This window comes from Eublepharis macularius, chromosome 5 (assembly GCF_028583425.1).
Source record: "Eublepharis macularius isolate TG4126 chromosome 5, MPM_Emac_v1.0, whole genome shotgun sequence".
Taxonomy (NCBI): domain Eukaryota; kingdom Metazoa; phylum Chordata; class Lepidosauria; order Squamata; family Eublepharidae; genus Eublepharis; species Eublepharis macularius.
The window spans coordinates 49414177-49436222 of record NC_072794.1 but is presented as its reverse complement, the minus strand read 5'-3'; the positions used below and the strand labels follow the sequence as shown (position 1 = coordinate 49436222).

The 22046-nt window shown below is 43.6% G+C and overlaps 1 protein-coding gene across 2 annotated transcripts; it reads left to right on the top strand.

The window, feature by feature from the left end:
* The first annotated feature begins 229 nt into the window (after positions 1-229).
* Positions 230-16917, top strand: RTCA (RNA 3'-terminal phosphate cyclase). 2 transcript variants are annotated; one of them, XM_054980632.1, is made up of 11 exons: positions 230-333; positions 2238-2338; positions 3838-3981; positions 5371-5494; positions 6016-6074; positions 7549-7690; positions 10745-10869; positions 12735-12793; positions 14043-14137; positions 15775-15879; positions 16365-16917. In XM_054980632.1, exons 1-11 carry the CDS (start codon positions 307-309, stop codon positions 16461-16463), a joined length of 1080 nt encoding a protein of 359 aa, XP_054836607.1. In that variant the 5' UTR covers positions 230-306; the 3' UTR covers positions 16464-16917. The 2 variants fall into 2 exon arrangements, with proteins under 2 accessions (XP_054836607.1, XP_054836606.1); XM_054980631.1 differs by lacking the exon at positions 230-333 and adding an exon at positions 1275-1411.
* The last annotated feature ends 5129 nt before the right edge of the window (positions 16918-22046 follow it).

The following is a 22046-nucleotide window of genomic DNA, read 5'->3' as shown; positions in this document are numbered from 1 at the left end:
CGGAAAGAAAGGTCCCCACACACCCCCTTCCCCTCCCACTTGCAAGCCAATCGGATCGAGCATTCTGCACCCACTAGCCAATCGGAAGGCTGCCCTGGCCCTATTTCCCCAGTGTCCAATCAGCGGCTGAGGGGGGGGGAGCGTCACTTCGTTTGGAAAGGCAGGCTAAAAAAAGCGGAGTTGTTTAGACAGGGAGTAGCTAAAGTCTGTCCCTCGAGCTATACAGAACTCTTAGCCAGAATGCTTGGCTTGAGGCATTCCAAAAAAGCAGGCTTATGCCTGTCCTAATAAAAAGACTGCTGCGACATGGCAGGCCAGTACTGGTTGCTTCAGGTGGGTAGCCGTGTTGGTCTGCAGTAGAACAGCAGGATTTGAGTCCAGTCACGCTTCAGAGACTAACAAGGATATACCTGAAAAAGAGGGGAGTTTTTGACTTTCGAAAGTTTATATACCCTTGAAAAATCTTGTTGGTCTCTAAAGTGCTCAAAAGCTGCCTCAGACCTATGCGCACTTACCTGGGAAGAAGTCTATTGAATGCAGTTGGATTTACTTTCAAGCAGGCCTATTTAGGATTGCATGGTGCGTTGTTTTATTGCGTGGGTTTCCATTAGTTACTGTTTTCAGATTAGTTTCAGGGACCCCCCCCCCCCACCGACTCCCAAGGCCCATCAGGGACCCTCATCTTCCATCCCTGCATCCGATTCACCAACTAAAAGGTTCCCCTGTAGTAGAGGGTAGGGGACGAATTTTAATCTTCAGGCGATCAGAAAACCCTCCTGTGACTAAGGGCCAAGCTACACATGACGAATGACACTTGAACAGCAAGTGTATTTCTCCCTGTTCACTTGCCCTCCACTCAATCCACTTGCCGTTCAAGTGTCATTCGTCATGTGTAGCTTGGCCCTAAGTGTAAATTGAATCCAAAGGTGGTTGCGCTAAGGTTCGCCATTTGGATATTTCCCTGTCCAGACAGGAGGAATACTTATGAAAGCGATCCAGCTACTGACGAAGGGAGCTGTGGCTCTCGAAAGCTCACGCTGAAAATCTTGTGGGTCTCTACGGTGCCGCTGGACTCGCATGCTGCTGCTGCTGCTGCTCAACTACTTGCGGATCCAGCATTGCTGCTCCGACAAAGAAGCTCTCCGCGGGCAACTAGGAAGAAGCAGCTTAGCTCCGCGCCCGCTCCGGCCGCCTTCCAGCCGAAGCCGAAGCTGAGACGAGGGAGGCGGCGCTCCCTCCGCCACGCAGCTTAAGCCGCGCCTCCTTCGCGGGGCTTTGCGGCGGCCTGGGGAAAGGGCTGATCCAGCGGGCCTTCCTCTCTGCTTGCTGGGGCCGGCTGCGGCTTCTCCAACGGCGGCCCATCATGGGCGACGGGGACAAAGTAGAGATAGATGGCAGCGTTATGGAAGGGGTGAGCCGGCAGAAAGAGGCCGAGGCACGGAGCGAGGCCGTGCGGGGAACAGTCGCGCCTGCCTCGGGTCTGAATGAATGACTGAAGGGAAGGAGGCTGGGTGGCGGGGGCAGCGGCGGAAAAGCCCCCGCGGGACTGGATTCCGAGGGGGTCTGAGTTAAAGTCGCCTCTCTGAGACGAGCCCCCCGGGGAGGATTTGGAAAACTGACCTTTCTGGCTTTGTCTTTCCAAAAAGAAATGTCTCGAATCCTCTTGTTTCCTAGTGGGAATAATAGTGATCTACTTCGCATGGGTGTCGTGAGAACAGACTTGTGGTTGAAAAGCTTTTTGAAAGGATCATTCAGCGCGAGTGCAGGCTAATATCTGCAAAGGGAAGTGCGGGATGTCAAGCCCTGGGACCTTAGCGGCTTAATTGTGAGACAATATAGAGACGATATACGCGGTGATTGCTCCACAATGAAGCAAGGATGCTGCTATGTATGTACCTATAAAGGTGGCTTTCTGTGATCGGGCCTAGTTTACAAGGCCCTGGCAGAGTAAGCTGTGAATAGCAACTTCTGTCCACAGGGAGGCACACTTGTAGTTTAATAGTTATAGCGTTGGACTCGGATCTGGGAGACCATAGTTCAAATCCCCACCCTGCCATGGACACTTGCTGGGTGACCTTGGGCTCATTCTCAACTTAACTTACTTTGCAGGGTTGTTGTGTGGATAAAAGAGAGGAAGGGAGAATGATATTGTAAGCTGCTTTGGGTCCCCGTTGGGGAGAACAGTGGTTTATAGCTGAAGAAAGGAATAAATGTTTGATCATGTCTTTCCCTTGTAGGGTGGCCAGATCCTGCGTGTTTCCACTGCCTTGAGCTGCCTCCTGAGAAAACCTTTGCAAGTGAAAAATATCAGAGCCGGCAGAAGTCAGCCAGGCCTGAGGTGATTATCAGCCTAGTAAATTGTTGTCAAGCAACAGAGACATTTTCATTTGTGAAAAACTAGAAATTGATGTTATAGCATCACAAGCTGATATTTGTCGATACAAATCTTTTTCTCAGGCCTCATTAATGTAGTAAAGTTGTATCTTGACTACCACATTTGACTGTTGGTAGAAGCTCGCATGATTGAAAATTCCTGTATATTTTTTAGTATAGAAAATGAAATAAGCATACTGTTATTAAATATTGGGCAAGTAGATTCTAGCCTAGTCTGCCCCCTGATATACTAGATTTCTGTGTGCAGGAATTTTTCTTATGTGGGCAGGAGAAAACATTCCATCATTTGCATCCACAGCCAACAGTCTGAAATGAGTATAAAGCAGATCCAGCTGGTTCTCCATCTTTTTGAGGCCTTTATATTCTCTTCTGTGCTGTATGGAACTCTGTAACTGATAACTCTGAGGTTTGTTCCATTGAACCTTATTTATATTTAACTGAATTTTTGTGATAGTATAGTATGTGTAGCATAGCATATAATTTCATGCATAAATATATTTAGGGAACATATCCACATGCCCCTATTCCTTCTCTCCTTTTTCTTTTCCCCAGGCTTGTCAATAAGTCCACAGAGGTTACCAGCCTGGACATACCTAGGGCCAGTAGTTCATGGCACATCAGTGGCATAAAAGAAAAACAGCTTATATAAATTGGAGTGTAATCAGAGTTGCCAGTAGGCCTGGAGAAAAATGTCCTGTCCTTTAATGGAGGCTTAGTAGATGTTATTTAGCAGGTGATGTTATTAACCTCCATAGTATGAAAAGCTTCAACTGCCCATTTCCTTACAGGAAGCCTCTAGTAAAAGGGCAGGACATTTTTATCCAGGCTTGTTGGCAACCCCAGGGAGAATTTTCCCTTCTGGTGGTCTGGAGATGAATCTTACCATAGGAAAACCAGACCAATGGCTGTTTATAAGACTGATTTCAAACACCCTTTTATTTCCCTTCATCCTTCAACAGCCTTTATCATTATACATATGTTTATTTATTCAGAAGTCAATATATCTCAGTGGACACAACTATGACACTTTAAATCAGCTGGTCACCATTGCAAATCAGCAGCTTTTCTCTTGATAAATGGAGCTTCTGTATATCTACTGCAAAGAGAACTTACTTTGGCGTTAGTGCTCTAATGATTTGGCAAAGCATCTAATGATTTGGCAAAGTGTATCGAGGACAGACTTTTCAGCAATTTGCAATACACATTTCTTTTTATGAGATTCATAGACTGGGTGTTTGGCATGTTTCCCTTCCAAATATAGGAAACTAAAGACTACTCATCAAAAAGAGGCTGCTTAATAAATAAATAACCTTTCTATTTGTATACCAGTAACTAATAACATCTTTGAAGCAGTGACCACAGAAGCAACACAAGAAGATAGTATGTTTTGTGATGCGATCATACAGGCAGGCTTCATTTATATTCCATATTCCATCTTTGAAGGCCTCAGCATCTGTCAGGACTGGAGATGGTTCGAGAGTTGTGTGATGGGCAGCTGGAAGGTGGTGAAATCGGGTCAACAGAAATCACTTTCACTCCTGGAAAGATCAAGGGTGGAACCCACGTAGCAGACACCAGAACAGCAGGGTATGTGACTGGGTGTTTATTGTACTGATAAAGCAGTTATGCTTCTTAAGAAACCTTATTTTATGTCTTAAAAATGGCAACAACCAGAGGACTTTAATATTAAGGTCAAGAAACTCTAGCTTTACCCTATGAGTATTGAACACTAACAAGCTTTTTGGAACTATCCTTGTATTAGTAATCTTGGTGGACAGTTATTCCCCATATGAGGCAAGTAAAAGACAGATAAGATTTTTAGGTTATAACTCCTAAGTTATATCTCTCACAGAATAGCAATGTGGAGGCAACTGCTTACAGAGAAGTGTATTGTATTTATTTTAAAAGAACGTATATTCTTTTCACTTACATCACCCCCTCCCCTGCCAGCAGATAATAGTATAATCCATAAATTCCATCCATAAAAACAATTAATATTATGCTTAATAAACAGGAATAAAAATGAACATAACATCTCATAAAACAATAGCAATTAAAATCTGAAACAATTGGAGATAATTAATATGGCATAGATAAAAACACTATGAGCACAGAAACAATAAAAATGAGTTGGCAAAAAAATAATCAAAGAGAACATGAAAGGCCTTTTGCCAGCTTCAGGAAGGCTAGGAGAGAGATGTCGAAATTCTTGAGGAAGGACGTTCCATAATTGGGGCCCATCACTGAAAATGTTGTGCTCCGTATACTGCTCTATCTGCGTCCTTTGTCGAGGGTACATAGCAATGGGGGAACCAGAAGATGATCATACTTGGTGGACTGAGTCATAGGGGTGGAGATTGTCCAAGTAAATTCTGGTCCCAAGCCATTTAGGGCTTTAAAGGTCAATGCCAGCATTCTGGCAATCGGTGCAGCTGACAGAGCCCAGGAGCAATATGGCAGGGTCCATTCAGAATCCTTGCTGCCAGTTTCTAAACCATCCCAAAGACAGTCTCACATACAATGTGTTGCAGTAATCTAGTCTAATTAATCAACTACTCTGATCTTAGAGAGAATGAGAGCGAGAACACTGAAGATGGACTTTCCTTTTAATAATGTGCTAGGTTTGGTTTAATAAATGATATTTTAAATTCAGCATCGCCAAAAGACTCCTTCCTCTGTTGAGTAAAGAGCAAGAGTCCAGTAGCACCTATAAGACTAACAAAATTAGTGGGAGGGTATGAGCTTTCGTGAGTCACAGATCACTTCTTCAGATAAAGCTAGAATATGAATCCATCTGTTCTTATATCTTGCGGAGAGGAGTGATTTCAGGTGTCGAATGACAATAGCCAGTAAATGACGATAGCAGGTGTGATTGGATTGGATGGGATATGCAGAGGGGTGGCAGGTGTCCTTTGCACATGTGAACAAGCTGCATGTTAAATAAAGCATTTTGTCTCTCTCACATTCCCTCTGCAGGAGCGTTTGCCTGCTGATGCAAGTAGCAATGCCTTGTGTGCTGTTTGCTGACTCTCTTTCAGAACTTCATTTGAAAGGTGGCACTAATGCAGAAATGGCTCCCCAAATCGACTATACACTGATGGTAAGGCGGGGGGGGGGGGGTCTGCTTATCTGATGTTGTCCCTTCAGCCACAAAGGTCAAATAATCATTTGCTTCTGCATCGTGTCACTGAACTTCAGCCTTGGTGTAAATCTAAAATAGATCATTATGAGATGATTGCATGAATGGAGGAACAGGACATATTGCAAGTAAACCCACAGAAGTTACTAAAGCAATTTTACTAGTTCACCTGGCTATACATATTGTCATTTGTAGTATATGGATGGCCTAGAAGAGGGGGGCGGGGAAGAAACCCTGTTCTCGTTGAAAGACACATGCTTCTAATTTTTATTTAAATACTGAAATATATTTGAATTTAAAGGGTTGTGGATGCTACTACTAGGATGGTGAAAGAGGTCAAGGGAAAATGGCCACGCCTAAAAAGGGTTAATGATTAGTGTTATAGATCCTAGTGTTTCCTTCCATTTCCTTTGGTAGTGTGCTGGGGGGGGGGAATCTTCTACTCACATCTGTGTTTTCTAACTTATCTACTTACTTTCTAGGTCTTCAAACCGATAATTGAGAAGTTCAATTTGACATTGGACTGCGATATCAAGAGGAGGTTAGTTGCAGTGTTTTGTGGCCTGAGGCCATATGCCTTCACTCTGGATGACAAATGAGAGTTGTGGCAGTGCAATCCTAAACAGACTGACACCCTTTTGAACCCCTTGATTTAGAAGGGTGTAACACTGTTTAGGACTGCACCGTGGGTTTCATTTCCCAATTCTTCAGCATTTACAATCCCAGGGCAAAGGACTTGCGGCATTGACATAGTCATTGATTCTGTGCCAGCCGAGGCTTTGTCAAGCTACAATTGCATAGCCTTGGAAAGAAAAATCTAGTGGTACAAATATAACCTGTTAAAGAAATGAGAGAAACTACCAATTTTAACTTTAAAAAATCTGTTTCCTAGTAATGCAACTACAATTAAAATGTTACATGGTTATGCTTTGGATTGAAAGGATCTTACTGCATTGTTTAATCTCAAGGTTAATTGTGTTGTCATAAATCATGGCCGCTAAGGGGTTACAACAACTCTAGGCTGTAGTCGCTGACCGTGTAATATGCTTGTAATACTGCTCCCAGAGAAATGAGATCAGGAAGAAGCTCTATACATGTTAGACTCAACTAGTCAGATTATTTTATTCAGACATTGGGGATATGTGTGTGTTAGCAGTGGCAGAAGAAGCTCTTCCTAAATGGTAATGCTGGCTCTTCCTTGGATAAGTGTGAAAATTTGTCCTGCTGCCAATGTCAGTTATAGATCGATTGTGCTGGAATTGTTGCTTTAAAATGGCTTAGTTGTAAATCATCTTGCAGCTTAGACCATAACAAATTTTGCTTGCCTGCCTGCCAACGATCATCAAAATGTGTGACCCTCCAGCTTTTGGAAACATTTCCTTGCCTGTTCATATGGGGAACTCTCACTTTTCAGGTGACCAGAAAAATTATTTATTTTCAAGCCTGATTTTGATTGCCGGGACAGAAAAGTGATTCACAAAAATCAGTATACCATTAGAAGTGCTCTGACAACGCTGATATCAATTGAAGGGTATCTTTTGTTGGTTGTATGCTGTACATAGCCATTCTAGCTTAGATTTCTTGCCTATGCATTATGAGGCAAAAGCCACATACACATCAGTGTTGTTCATACAATGTTTATAAAACACCCATGCTAACAAGCAAAATATTTAGGGATTTTTACACAGAACACTTAATTACCTTTGGCCTTCTTGTGCCATTTATATTAATGTCTGATTGCTGTGATCCTGAGAACAGCCTTGCTGCATCAATCCTGTGCTACTTTAGCACCCAGACCTCATTCTCACAGAGGTGATAGATCGGTGACTGTTCTATACCATTTCTGCCCGCAAGCAGGAGCTCAGATAATTGAACACGCTTCCATACAAAACAACAACTCCCCAAAATCCCTCCACATCAAAAGCTTAACATGTCAGATAAAATGACTGTAACTACTTGTGATTTGATCTGCTTCGACTGACAACTTAATCCCGTTCAATTATTGTGCTTAACAGGGGTTATTACCCGAAAGGAGGTGGTGAAGTAAGAGTCCGAATATCACCTACTAAACAGCTAAGTCCAATCAATTTAACTGACCGTGGCACCGTGACCAAGATACATGGACGAGCCTTTGTGGCTGGAGCTTTGCCAATTAAAGTAAGTGTTTATTATAGTCTTGGGAGGGAGAGCATGTATTAAAACAGATATTATAAATAGACATGGGCACGAACTAAAAAAATTTAATGAACCAGCGGTTCATGGTTCGGTGCCGACGACGATCCCGAAGTCGCGAACCGCAACAAACATTTTCCGTTGCCGAACTGGTTTGCGGTTCGTGGGGTGCGGAATGGACCCCGTGGTACTTAGAGAGCCCATATTCCCAGGGAATCTTTTGCAGGCTCTCCTACAGCCATCACCCAAATTTGGACAAGTTTGCAAAAGGGATCTTGGAGTTATACCCTCTCCAATCCAAAGCCCCCAGGAAACTCCCACAAAAATCCAAGCTCAATTATACTCTCAGTCTCTCTCCCCAAAGACTAGCAAGTGGCAAGCAAGAGCTCTGTCTTACTCCACTGCTCGCTGAAAGTGAAACCCAGCCTGGGAGCCCATGGCTATTTATAAGCACAGGTCCCATTGAGCAACGCAGGAGGTCTGTGTTTGGCCATCAGAGCTGCCTATCAGGGTTTGCAGGGATGAGACTGGAGTGCCCATGGCTACAGAACACCCCCTTCCCCCTCCCTTCCCTGGGTGTCTTCTCCTAACTTGTAACCGCTTTGACCTGCCAATCAAGGAAAGCTGGGCTTCCATTTGGGTTTCCAGGGTGACAGAAGGAGCGCAGACAGAGTTCAGGCTTTCCCCCGGCTCCGTTGCCAGGGAAATTGATTGCTGGCGCCTGAGTGTCTGGCTTCCCAAACCGCAGCCAAATGCACCGAACCAGGCCTCTCCCAAATGCTGGTTCGTTGGCCGTGGACAATCATGAACCGCCGGATTGCGATTGCGCAATTGCCGATTTCGTGGGTTTTTGAAGTTCGTAATGCGGTTCGTTCCCATCTCTAATTGTAAATCAGTTTAATATCATTAGATTCTTATTAACTAATCTCTTTAAAAAACTGGCTTTCTATCTCACATGCATGTAGTTAGCTTGTTAAACTCCGTGAGAATCTTTTCAGTCAACATGCATAGTAGTGGGCTGTATGTTATATGACCAGGTGAGTCAGTTGCTACAGTTGCCAAAATGGGAATAGTACCTGTCCTTAATAAGTGGGCGGCCATAAGGAGTAACACAATTCCAATGTGTCCAGGGCTCAGCTCTGCTACCTGTTTTGAGTGCCATAGCTCACGATTTATAATATCTAGAGAGAGTTGGCCTGCATCCCCACATTGTTGGATATTTCACTGTTATTGCACTATAGCAGTCATTCATATTGGGAAATCCAGTTGCAAATTATAGTGTCAGTGCAATGATAGCACAGTATTCAGTTTGTGTGGATGCAGCCTTGCTGTCGTATAGTGACTTGGTAGCTAGGAAATCCCCTTGTGTCAGCTAAGACTGAGTAGACTGAAGTTGAATCCCATGAAGACGGAGGGCCTGTACTTGGGCTGTGGAGTGTTGGGGGTGGGGGATCCAGCTCCCGGCCTTTGATGGGGCCCCCCTTGTTCCCATTCCATCGGTCAAGAGTCTTGGCGTGACGCTGGACTCCTCCTTTTCATTGGAGGCCCAGGTCGCAGCAGTTGCCCAGTCTGCTTTTTTCCACCTTTGGCAGGCCAGGCAGCTTGCACCCTATTGTTCAACCCATGACCTAACGACATGACGCAATGGTCATCTCCAAATTGGACTACTGTAACTCGCTCTATGCAGGGCTTCCCGTGAGTCTGATCTGGAAATTGCAACAGGTCCAGAATGCTGCTGCACGTGTCCTGGTCGGTACACCCTACAGGGCACATATAACTCCAACCTTGCAGCAGCTACTCTGGCTCCCCGTGGAGTTCTGGATCAGGTTCAAGGTGTTGGTTTTAACCTATAAAGCCCTAAAAGGACTGGGACCAGTATACCTGAGGGCCCGCTCTCCCTGTATATGCCCCGTAGGGTGCTGAGATCGGCAGGTAAACACCTGCTGGTGGTCCCTGGCCCCAGGGAGGCTAGATTGGCCTCGACCAGGGCCAGGGCTTTTTTGGTCCTGGCCCTGACCTGGTGGAACTCTCTGTCAGAAGACACTCGGGCCCACCAAGATCTTCCATCTTTTCGGTGGGCCTGCAAGACGGAGATGTTACACCAGGCATATGGTTGAGGCCAACATTAAATTCATCAATGAGCCTCCCTGCTGGTCTCCTACCTGGGGGGAGCTATATGGCCATCTGCCCCCCCTCCCCGTACACATGAGCTGCCATAAGATATCGATCCAGTCCTCCACCCTTTTTATATATGGTGAGCAGGTGGATTTCTTGAAATGCTGTGTTTGAAATCTGTGATTTTACTGTATTTCTGTATTTCACTTATTATAACCCACTTTGAGCTTGCTTGGGGAGGGCGGGCTATAAATCAAATAAATAAATAAATAATAGGAAATCACTTAGCAGCCTTAAGAAAGTAATTGTTACCTCAGCTTCAGAGTGCATGGTTAAGAAGACTGGCTTCCCTTACAGGGTTGTTGTATGGATTATTGAGCTGAAGTGCTTCAAGCACCAACACAGTAGAAATGTGAGAGTATTAATGGGGTGGCTATGAGCATGCTGGAATTGCACTTTCTTTGCTACTAGTCACAGTACATCCTCCCCAACATCCCAGAATAAGTGGCAAATCTTCTGCAGAAGCTGGAAAGCATCTCTTTACAGATTAAGACCTAGGTTAGTAAGTCTAACGCTTCCAGTTTCAGATAATACATTTAGCCATTCCCACAGACAGCCCTGGTGAGCAGCTGTTTGTCTTTTGGAGGCAAACATACAGCGACCTGCATCCCGATGGAGCACACATTTCCTTCAATTTATACTAGCCAAAATACAGTTAACAGCATTTTGAATTCGATGAAGTTTACAGCTTTACATCGGGTGCACTGCAGTGGTTCAGTCTGAAAGTTATCAAGGCATGAATGACAGTGGCTAACTCTTTGTTTTGAAAAATGACCATCTGTACCAAATGTTTGTTATACAATAAACAGCTGTGGTCTCGAAAGCACAACGTAATCATTGGTCTATTTCTGTTTGGTGTGTTAGTTAGCAAAAGACATGTCATCAGCAGCGGTGAGGTGTATCAGAAAAGAAATCCGGGATATCTATGTCAACATTCAGGCTGTTCGAGAACCTGATAATGAGGCCTTTGGAACTGGAAGTGGAATAATGTGAGTAGATTAAAATTACCTGCAGTTCTGCTCATTGGGCAAGCCAGTCAGCAGCCAAGTTCAGCCTTGGCTGCAAAGTGGTTTATTCTAACTCAGGTGTCTAAAGTTGAGCTGACATAGTTGGATTTAAACAACTATAACGAGCTTCTATGGGGCATGGGGCATGTAGTAGGCAGTTTTGAAAAAAGAGGGCGATGTGTAGTCTGATTTTTTTTCTTGGAACTTACGTACATCAAAAAACTAAAGAAAAGTCTGAGTAATTGGAAAACCAAAGAAGCATGCTGATTATTGATTTGATCACTGCACTTCTCTTAATCCATACAATCCCTAGCAAAAGGGAATAACTGGGGTCTCTAGTGTAAAAAGCAAAATAGACCAACTTTTTTGTACAGAGATACAATATGTGCATTCCAAGGCTGATACCGTTTCGTCTTCTGAATGCAGTTCATCATACTTCAGAAGCCACTCTAGATGGTCTCCAGATTTGGTTTTAGCATTTTGAATGGTGTGGAGTGCTATGATAGGGAAGTTCTGGGTGTGGGTGTTTGTAATTACTTACTCAGCTTTCTTGATCTGTGACTATCTAAGGTTATGCTTCCTAACTAAAAACTGTCAAGAGGAGATTTTTTTTTATCCTGCAATGAAATAATGTTTGAAATAGTGCCTCTTTTGGTGCCAGTATTATATAGTATGCATTAATCAATATGTATTAAAACGAGAGCTAGCTACAACATTTATATATGTATTTATTTCCCACCCACCTTTCTGTTCAAAAAGAACATCCAAGGCAGCTAATAAATATAAAACATCCTAACAAAATGCAAACCAATATTCAAACAATGACGTATAAAAGAGCACCAGGCTGCAGCTCCTTCTAAAGGCCTGAGCAGCCAGGAGGCAGGGCTGAGCTCAGTGGAAGGGCTAACTCAATGACTTGTTGAGGTATGTAGGTCACTTCCATACAAATGAATCCTCTCTGCCCCAGTTGCAGCAGTTTTCAGTTGGACTTCCAAAAGACATTGTCATGCTCCCGCCAACTGTCCAGGTTAAGCTCTCTAGCCAGTTTTCCTAGACTTGCTTTCTTATGTTGTTTCCTGGTAGTTCATATAGAAGCACGTTTAGGAAAGTGTGGAATTGCCACACCTACCGACACTGAGAGCCAGTTTGGTGTAGTGGTTAATTGTGCAGGACTCTAATCTGTAGAACTGGGTTTGATTCCCCACTCCTCCACTGGAAGCCAACAGGGTGACCTTGGGTCCGCCACTGTTTCTAGGAGCTTCTAGGAGCTCTCCCAGCCCCACCCACCTCACAGAGTCTTTTGTTGTGGGGATAATAACAACATACTTTGTAAAGCGCTCTGAGTGGGCGTTAAGTTGTCCTGAAGGGCAGTATATAAATTGAATGTTGTTGTTGTTATCTAGCACTGCATTTGGCACCATTACTTCCAGCCCCACCCCGGTAGGCTTTTTACTTTTTATTAAAAAAAATTATCAAGATCCTGACTACCAGTATTTTTTTAAGGTAAAAAGCCTGGCAGGGTGGGAGGAATGCAGGGGTGGGGAAGCATGGTGTAAATCCCCATGCAGAAGTATCTTTGCTACTGGAAGCATGGTGTAAATCTCCATGTGGAAGTATCTTTGCCACTGATCAGCAGCAATTGGAGCAGAGTAGGGAATCGTCTCCATGTGGAAACTGCTTTATATTCTTCATTGGATTATGTATGGCATTTGGGTTTTAATAGGAGTTGATTTCGGCCCTGAATAACTCAGATTTTTTTACCTTTGTTCTTTTTTTTTTTAGTTCCTACCACAGGGTGCACTCTGCACATAAATGTTTTAATCTGTAACAACTTTTTTCCTGTTTAGTATTGTTGCAGAGACTTCGACAGGCTGCCTACTGGCAGGTTCATCACTCGGTAAAAGAGGTGAGAATTTTGTTATTATCATGAGGTATGTCTGGTCTAAGGACCGCAATAATAAAATCATCATCATCATCATGAGGTGTTATGACATATTTAATGGTGACTTCTTCTTTTTCCTTATCCATGTGAGAGGCCGATATGGTTTAATAACCATAGTCAGTAGAATTCCACTTCCGGGGCTTGTTTCCCAAAATAGGTCCAGTTCACAGGATTCTGTTTTCACATGATAACTATAATGTGTGAAATGGTGGGGCACAGAGGTGGCTGAGGAGGCCCCACCTACTGGGCCAAAGGCAGCAGCCATTTCAGGACAGGGCAGGGCACTGCTCAAGAAGGCATTAGCAGCATAGTAGCCCCAGCAGGAGCTGGGGGTGTGCCGCCTTCAGGAGAGTCTTCCTGCTCAAAGCAGCTGCAGAGCACAGCAGCGGGGGCAGGAGGTTTGTCAACTCAGTGTTAGCTTGAGGCATGGTGGGCAGAAAGGGGCTCTGACTAGCCCTATGCAAACCCAGCTGGGGGAGCAAGGAAAGGAAGGGGTTCAGATATGAGCTAGGCTCAGAAGAGGAAGCAACAGTGCTAGTTGTGCCCAGTATAAGGGAGCCCCCAGGGATAAAAAGAGAGGTGAGAGAGGCAGGGGGGGAAGAAGGCAAACTGGTTGGGAAAGACTGAGAAAGCACTAAGAGGAGCCTAGCGAAGAAGGTGAGGCCTTGGTCAAGATAGGGTAACCCAACCTGGACAGGCTTGGTGGAAGTGCCCCATGGCAGAGGCACAACTCATCTCCCTGAGGGTTTAAAGGGCAAAGCAGGTGGATGAAGGGAACTGTGCTTGTGTGGTTACCTGTGTGGACATAGTTCTTGTCAATAAAGGGAACTTTAATGAGCATCACTGAGTCTGGGTTAGTCTCCTCTGACCATGGAAGACACTTAAGATGTCTCACTGCCCCTTGGTCATGCCACAAATGGCTATTATGCATCAGAGTCTTTTTGCCACAAGTAGAACCCTCCTCTTCAGCCCCCCACTGCTAAAGATGTAGAACCAGTTAAGATGAACTTCTATATATTCAGATATTACGTGTTGTGGAGGAGCAAGATCATCTCTATCAGCTGTGTCGCCCCAGGTGCTCTTGGACAAAGCTCTGCAATTTGAAAATATTCAGCATAAAGCTGCAGTCTGCTATTAAAATTTTAATTTTTTAAAGAGGCAGTCATACTTAGGAGTTTTTGCTAAATTTCTGTGCACTTTTTTTATCACCTAGGTAAAAACTCTGACAAAGTTGGAATTGAAGCTGCTGAGATGTTACTTGGAAACCTTCGACATGGAGGTGCTGTGGATGATTATCTGCAAGACCAAGTAAGAACTGCATAGAGGAGCCTGGAAAAATGTGTAACTCTCACTTTAAACTGCTTTGTCTGGGTTTTAGTGCTGACTATCAATTAATAACTATTACAGTGTTTTAGATTTTCACTATGTTTTGTTTTGTAAGCTGTCTCAGGCTGGTTTCCTAAGGAAGTGGCATAGAAGTTTTCTGAATAAATATAGTAGTACTCTTACTTAGTGAAAACTGCAGGTGGAGATGCTTACCAAAATCAGAAAGATCATTAATTCTTTTCACAAGGATTGGCATTTTGGAAACATACAACATCAGTATTTGAATTTTTTTTCTGTTTAATTTATGGGCACAAATTGGTGTATCAAATATGCAGTTTTGATATATAACCATGGCTGTGCATATTCCATACAAAAAAATCTAGCCCCAAGCAAAAGCAGATTCTACAACATGTATATATTATGCAAATTAAGATTTCTTTTTGCATAGTTTATTCTGCTTCACTTCATTTTAGGTGGCAGGAAACTAAGCAAGGTTATTTAAGATCTCTTTCATTACCATATTCAGTCTCTTTTCTGGTTTCTGAGACTTCATCGGGCATTGAACACGTACTTTCAAGCCTACTTTACAATCATAAGGAACCATACAAATAGTGAAGACACACAGAGGCATTTTAAATGGCTCTTGTGGACTTTCCCCCTTTGAAATGGCATGTAAGTCTAAGCTTGGACTACCATTTTGGAATCCTAGGTTAAACTGATAAAACTGTGGATTTTAGTGGATTTTAGTCAGTTCTTTGATTTTTAAATATAATACCACTTCTTCAGGGAAGGCACTTGCTATAAATAGGAATGACAAATCTAGATAGAATTAATCGAGATAACAGAAGTCTGAGAGCCTTGCTACAAGTGACATTTTACACGTGAAGAATAAAGGATCATTTTCGCAAGTCTTTCTGGGAACTGAAGTTCCTCTGCCCCACCCCTTTTCCTTCTGTTCCTTCCCCTCACTGCCTGAAGAGACCGAGAGAGCCTACGGCAACATCAGCTTTTGCAAATCATCTTGTTGGGGGGGGGGGGAATGTTCCGGAGAAAGCTGAGAAAGTTGCAGCTGCCTGCCCCAAAGATCATTGAGAGCAGGCTTGTGAATGGAGGAACGATTTGCAAAAGTTGCTGTTGCCGCAGGCTTTCTCTGTCTCTTCAGGCAGCAAGGGGAAGGAGCAAAAGGAAGGGTGGGGGAGAGGAACTTCAGTTCCCAGAAAGACTTGCGAAAATGATCCTTTATCCTTCATGTGTAAAATGTCTCTTGTGGCGAGGCTCTCAGGGCCAAACTAGACATGACAGCATCTTCATGGCTGCCATGAGGCTGCTGCCACCATTTAAAATCATTTTTTAAATGCCGTTCAGCTCTTTTCAAGCACCAAGGCAGGGGGTGGGTGCAGAAAGTGACACTTGATAAGGTGCAGGGGGGGGGGGACAAGAATGCTTCATCCCGCGGTGTTGCAGGCCCAGTTGAGCCCTTTTGGGCATGACATTGTCACGTCCAATTGGGCTTACCAGGGATCATGGGCGAGGAACATCAGTTTGATTTTCTTTAGCTGTCTGAAGCATAATATTACGTATCTGTAATGATTATTCGTCATTTTTCCTCCCTCTTGAAGCTGATAATTTTCATGGCTTTAGCAAACGGCGTCTCTAGAGTGAAAACTGGACCGATTACCCTTCACACACAAACTGCTATACACTTTGCAGAACAGCTGACAAAGGTGAGTGCATACATATTTAAAGCCCGCTGGCGAGTCAGTATTCAAAGTGTAGCCATTGTCAGGATTGGTTTTAGGGTTATGATTCTCCAATAGGGCTGCTACGGTTAGAGTCCATGAGGCCAGCCTAAGCATTACTGCCTTAATTTCCTCATGGACCTCTTCCGTTTTGTTCTTTTTTTGAGAGAGAGAGATGTGTGATATATTGTGGGTATTTGGATTGTAAACTGCCTTCAGTGCAGTAGCAGAAAAGAAGTAAATAATGTTCCAAATTTATAAACTACAGGTGGAGAACTTTATTTTGCTTTCCCAAGCGTTTAATAACTGAGTTCTTGGCTGCCTTTCAGTCACTTCTTTTCATAGTGCATTTTGCCATGCTAGTTTTAGAGTTTTCACATTTTAACTTTTGCACATTGCTTTGTCTTAGAAAGGTTTTTCATATAATAGTAATGCTTTTGGATGACAGTTTTCAAATAATTTTGTTGCAGGCTAAATTTACAGTGACAAAATCAGAAGATGAAGAAGCACCCAAGGATGCTTACCTTATTGAGTGCCAAGGAATTGGGATGCTAAATGCCAACTTGTAGCATTTCTTCTTTTTTTTTAAAAAAAAGATGATAATCTGAGTGATGGATTGCACTACATTTCAGCTGACACGGTTGAGAAAAATGGGAGCTGTGCCTAGTAGTGGTTTTGAATTAATTTCCATGAAGGCTGGCCATTTGGGGAGGAGAGGACAAGAGCTCATTGTATTTTCTGGGGGTGGAAAACCACAAGTACAAAGGACAGTGTGAAGTAAAAAACCCAGAGCAGCTGTTAACTACAGATACAGCAGAGATGGAGAAAATTATCATTTTAGCTTTTAAAAATGATTGTCACCCCCTTGTGCCCTTAGAGTTGATCGCATGAAATCCTGTATATGCATTTACAAAAGATCATTTACAGAAAAAAGCATCCATCCACTTATGTTTTTTTTATTTCTGTTAAGTATTTGTTTATCATAATATCTGACAAAATAATAAAACAGTCTCAGTAAGTGAACTGAATATGTTTGCTGGGTTTTTTTATCATTGAAAGTCAGAGGTTATTTCAGATAAGGGCACTGTCTGTGTGTATCCTATTTCATTTGTCAGATTTTTCAGATAAGGGGTGTAGAGTGGCTGTGAAAATGTACACAGAGTATAGAGGTGGCTGCTCTCCTCCCCAGAAACTAGCTGTCCTGTCCCGCCATTCTCTTCTGAATTTTTTTACTATATTAGAACAAAGGAAATATTTTAAATTTAACCAGGTCCCCACCAATTTGAGGTGACTTGCATAATGACAAACTTTGTAAACTGCTCTGAGTGGGCATTAAGTTGTCCAGAAGGGCAGTATATAAATCAAATGTTATTATTTATTATTATTATAATCGTAAAATAGCACCCCGTGTAATCCTGAAATGTAACAAAAGTGACCAGAAAAGGCCCAATAACACCTCAACCCAAGAGAGTAGATATGATCAGCAGATAAAAAACTTGAACATCTTTCACCTGCCTGTCTTCATCCACAAATATCTGCATGGAACATTTGTTTTTAAAAAACAAAAAGCAAACAGAGAACAACCTCAGGACTAATCATGAAAAATCCTTGCATGTCTCTTTTCCCAGTAGGTTTAGCCAGTATGAAATATGAGGTGCTGATGGTCAATTCCCATTCCTTCACTCTGCTTGTAGAATGTGAGGCCGTAAGGTGCCCTGGGAAACCTCAGAGCTGTTACAAACTGACTCTTACACCTTCTGACTCCTGCCCAGCACTGGGACTATTGATTGCCTTTAGGTGTAAAATGTATTGTGGTGTTACACTCTCTGCTTGCCTTCTGTATCCCCTGTAAGTTAATCCCATTGGTAGCCAGAGTTAACTTAGCTGAGGTAGGAATGATGACTTCTGCTTCAGTAGCAGTATCTATCTGACTAACTCCTTCCCATAACTGTCCTGTGGCTGCACATGTGTCAGCCACCCTTCCCATCTCCCAATATTGGTCCCAAGGCTTGGCAGAATTCTCTTGCCTGACATGTCATCACGTAGCACAGTAACAGAAACAGGCTGAGTTGATTGCAACAAAAAGAATCAGCTGTTCAGAAGTATTTCTAATGTTGGGGATTGCCTGATGGGGGCAGCAGATAATCACAGTGTATTTATATTTTTGATGTGTAGTTCCAAAATGAACAATTGTACTGTTCTTGTCTGGCACAAAACACTCAGGTTTTCCCCTCAATTCTCTGATCTCCTTTAGGGCCTCATATTGATCAAATCACCTTAACAGATGTCCTTGATACTTGTTTTGAAAGAAAGCAGGCTCCATTGGGGAAGGCAATGGCAAACCACCCCATAACAAAAAGTCTGCCAAGAAAACGTGATGCGACGTCCCCCCCTGGGTCAGTGTTGACTCGGTGCTTGCACAGGGGATGACCTTTACCTTGTTTAGGGTCTATTACCATTGGACTGTTCAGTGGATATAGCACTGGATGTGGATTAATGCCTGCCTCTGATGTGAATTTATCTGTGGCAAGTCTCTCTCTACACGCCCATCCAGACCTTTACCGATAGTTAACAAGCTTGTTAGTGAGGCTGCAGAAATGCTCTGTAAAGTCAAAATGCCGTTATGAATGATGCATAGCACTGGGAGCAGTAACCTTAAAACAGACCAGGACTCAGATAATGTTGTAAGGAGCATTCGTAAGGGGTTCTCAAATGAGGTTTGGGCTCCTATCCAATGTTCCAGCTGTTGCACCATGTACGCACTATGAAGGACTTCTCTCCTTGTTCCAGGGGCTTTGAGATGAGACAAGCACAACTCTGAACCCCCTTTTGTTACATAAGAGGTACTTGTAATGCTGACTTGTCATTTAAGAGGAGCCTAAGGATTGGTTGCCAGATGGTTGAATAGCATTACAAATGAAGCGATCAAAAGCTTGATTTTGGAATTCTCCTTGAATGCAGCCAATTAGAGATTTACAGTACAATCCTAAGAAAACTTTCACAGAAGATTTACTTCAGTGGATTCAGAAGAGTATGATTCTGTTTAGGATTGTACTGTTAAGCACCAGTCTTTAAAAAATAATTTGTTCCCTTGGAAGGGATAATTACTTACATTATTCACACAAGATTTCCACTCTGATTTGAACTTAACCAGGATTACGCATCTCACAGTCTTACAACTTTAACAGTGATGGAATAACCGCCTGTAATTAGTGCTGCCAAGTGACCCGCTTTGCCCAACAACAAAAACACTGGAGCCAAGACATTGTGATGAAGTGCAGATGGTGTATTATACAAGTCCATATATTACAGGTGCAAAAGTGCTCAGCATACATACATACAGAGAGAGCAAAAACCAGAGTCCAGTCCTTAGGTCAGTTACCAGAGTTATCCAAGATTGTTCTGAGCGACAAAGGTTTGCACCAGGCACCAAGCTGAGCAGATCAGCAATGCACAAACCTTTGGCTGGACTTTTAAGTGTCCACTAGCCTATAGGGTGAGTTGGAGTCAGCCAACCAGCACACGGCTGATGCAATCATGCCGCAATCCCAGCTTAATTGATCAGGTGTGAACTGTCAGAGAAATTGCTGACTCACCCTATGCTCTATGTTAAAGGGCACAACAGCCTTTACACATGTGCAAGTGAGTTTATATTCTGACACTCCTGCTAAACTCCTTGCCACATGTCACATATCATTTATATATATTATACACAGCTGACCTTACATATTTACACCATCAAACAACCGTTCAGTGAATATGTTATGTTTTATCACATCCAACCCTTTGGTAAACATGTTAGCTATGTTTTGTTCAGTGTTGCTGTATTGCAGGTCCACCAACCCTTTGTCAACAGCTGCTTTTACGTTTTGATACCTGATCCCTATGTGCTTGGAGCGACTTTTAAAGTTCTGCTCCCTAGCTAACTGAATAGCAGCCGTGTTGTCACAGTGTATAATGACCTTGTTTTGGGCTATACCAAAATCATGGCATAGCGAAGTAAACCACTCCACTTCTGTGACACAGGAACTTAAAGCACCAAATTCTGCTTCTGCGGAACTTAGGGATATAAACGTTTGTTTTACTGCCTTCCACTGAACCAGGGCACCACCCAAATAAATAGCTATACCAGTGGTGGATTTCCTTTGCTCCCTGTCCCCCCAACTGGAGTCTGAAAAAGCGAACAGGTTTGTATGGCTGGCTGCCAGAGTTAGTTTCCTGTTGCTAGTGCCCTTGAGAAACCTCAAGACTCGTTTGGCTGCCACCCAGTCAGATTGCCTAGGACTGGCATTCTTCTGACAAAGACGGTGTACAGCGTACGCGATATCAGGCCGAACCCAGGAGGACAGATACAGGAGAGATCCCACTAGTGATTGATATAATGTTGTGTGAGGAAAAAGCTCACCTTCTTCATCACAGCTATTTGTAATTATGGGAGTGTTAACTGGCTTGGCTTCTGCCATGCCAAATTTGTCCAGGAGCTGCAGGATTTTTCCCTCTTGGGACAAAACATAGGTTCCATTTGAGTGCCTGGTCACTTCCACCCCTAGGTAGTGTCTTAAGGGGCCCAGGTACTTTAGTTGGAACCTTTCCTGCAGCTTGCACTGGAACCATGTTAGGTGCTTCTCATGCTCTGTTATGAGACATAGATCATCTACATAAACCAGTAAATGCACCCATTTACCTGCCCTTTGTAAGGTATACAGACATGAGTCAGCGTTGCTCTGCTTGAAACCCAGAGCTTTTAGTGCCTGATGCAGGCATTGGTTCCATTGCCGGGCACTCTGTTTCAGCCCATACAAAGCCTTGTGCAGTTTTAAATGCATACCTTTTTCTCCCATGGGAAAACCTGGAATTTGATCCAGGTATAGACTTTCTTCAAGATCTGCATTGAGGTAGGCAGTTTTTACGTCAAAATGGAAAGCTTTCCACCCTTTGAAACCTGCTACAGCCAATGCAGTTCTGAAAGTCTCGGTTTTTACTGTTGGGGAAAAGACTTGGTCATAGTGTATCTGATTTACTTGTGAGAATCCCCTAGCGACCAGTCTTGCTTTGTATTTGACAGAACCATCCTCCAGTGGTTTCTTTTTGAAAATCCACCGGCACCCAATTACCTTTTCACCCTTGGGTAGCCACATTGGTGACACAACCTTATGGGTAATGAGGGACTGGTATTCTTCTTGCATAGCAGCCTTCCAGCCCTCTTGCTCTTTTTGTGGCAGTTGTTGAACCTGCCAAAAATCCTCTGGCTCAGAGGTGTAAACATAATTTATGGCCTGTGAATAGCCCAGCCGGTCTGGCGGCACACCTTTGTTTTCCCTCTGTGACCTCCTCGGCACAGCCTGCATTTGAGCAGGGCTGGAGGAGGGAGAGGAACTGTTTGTTTCTGCAGGAGGGGGAGATCGGCTGACAGCCGACTCACCCTCCTCTTGCTTCACAGAAGCATGCCGTTTCTTCGGGCTGGGAGTTTTTGGAGTGATGACGTTCTCCTCCTGCTGTGGAGGGGCCAGAGGCAATAGCAATTGTGAGTGGTTGCTATCACTTAGCCTCTCCCAGCGAGAATTTTCCTTGAACCCCGCGGACCGGCTGAAGATCACCTCATTTCTATCACCCAGGAACCTGTAGGCTTTTGAACCTGACTGATAGCCAAGAAAAACCAGCTCCCTGGCTTTCTTGGACAGGGTCCGTCTCTTACCCAAAGGGACGTTTACAAAGGCTTTACTCCCAAAGACCCTGAGGTGATTTATGTTAGGGTACTTCTTATACAGGGCATGGTATGGAATGTCCTGTATGGAAGAAGTCCAAGTCCTGTTGGCCAAATAGCTGGCAACCTTCATAGCTTCAGCCCAGAAGTGTTTCTTCAGACCACTATCAGCCAAAAGGGCTTGCATTTTAGTTTTGAGAGTCTGTATCCACCTCTCAGCCACACCATTCTCCTGAGGAGACATAGTGTTGGCAAGCCTCTGTTCAACCCCTTGCTTTTGCAACCATGCCTTTAATTGGTTTGAACAGAACTCGCCCCCCCTATCTGACTGGATAGATACCACAGCAGTGTCCAGCTGTCTCTGAACTCTGCTCATCCAGTACTTGAGTGTACTAAAAACCTCGGATTTATGTTTCATGGGATACACCCAACAAAACCTTGTACAGTC

What these genes read in the sequence shown, in the direction of transcription:
- RTCA (XM_054980631.1), top strand. Translation starts at nt 1,364, where the DNA reads ATGGGCGACGGGGACAAAGTAGAGATAGATGGCAGCGTTATGGAAGGG. An exon ending in ATGGCAGCGTTATGGAAGGG is followed by an intron (nt 1,412 to 2,237) that starts GTGAGCCGGCAG and finishes TTTCCCTTGTAG; the next exon opens with GGTGGCCAGATCCTGCGTGT. An exon ending in TTCATCACTCGGTAAAAGAG is followed by an intron (nt 12,794 to 14,042) that starts GTGAGAATTTTG and finishes TTTATCACCTAG; the next exon opens with GTAAAAACTCTGACAAAGTT.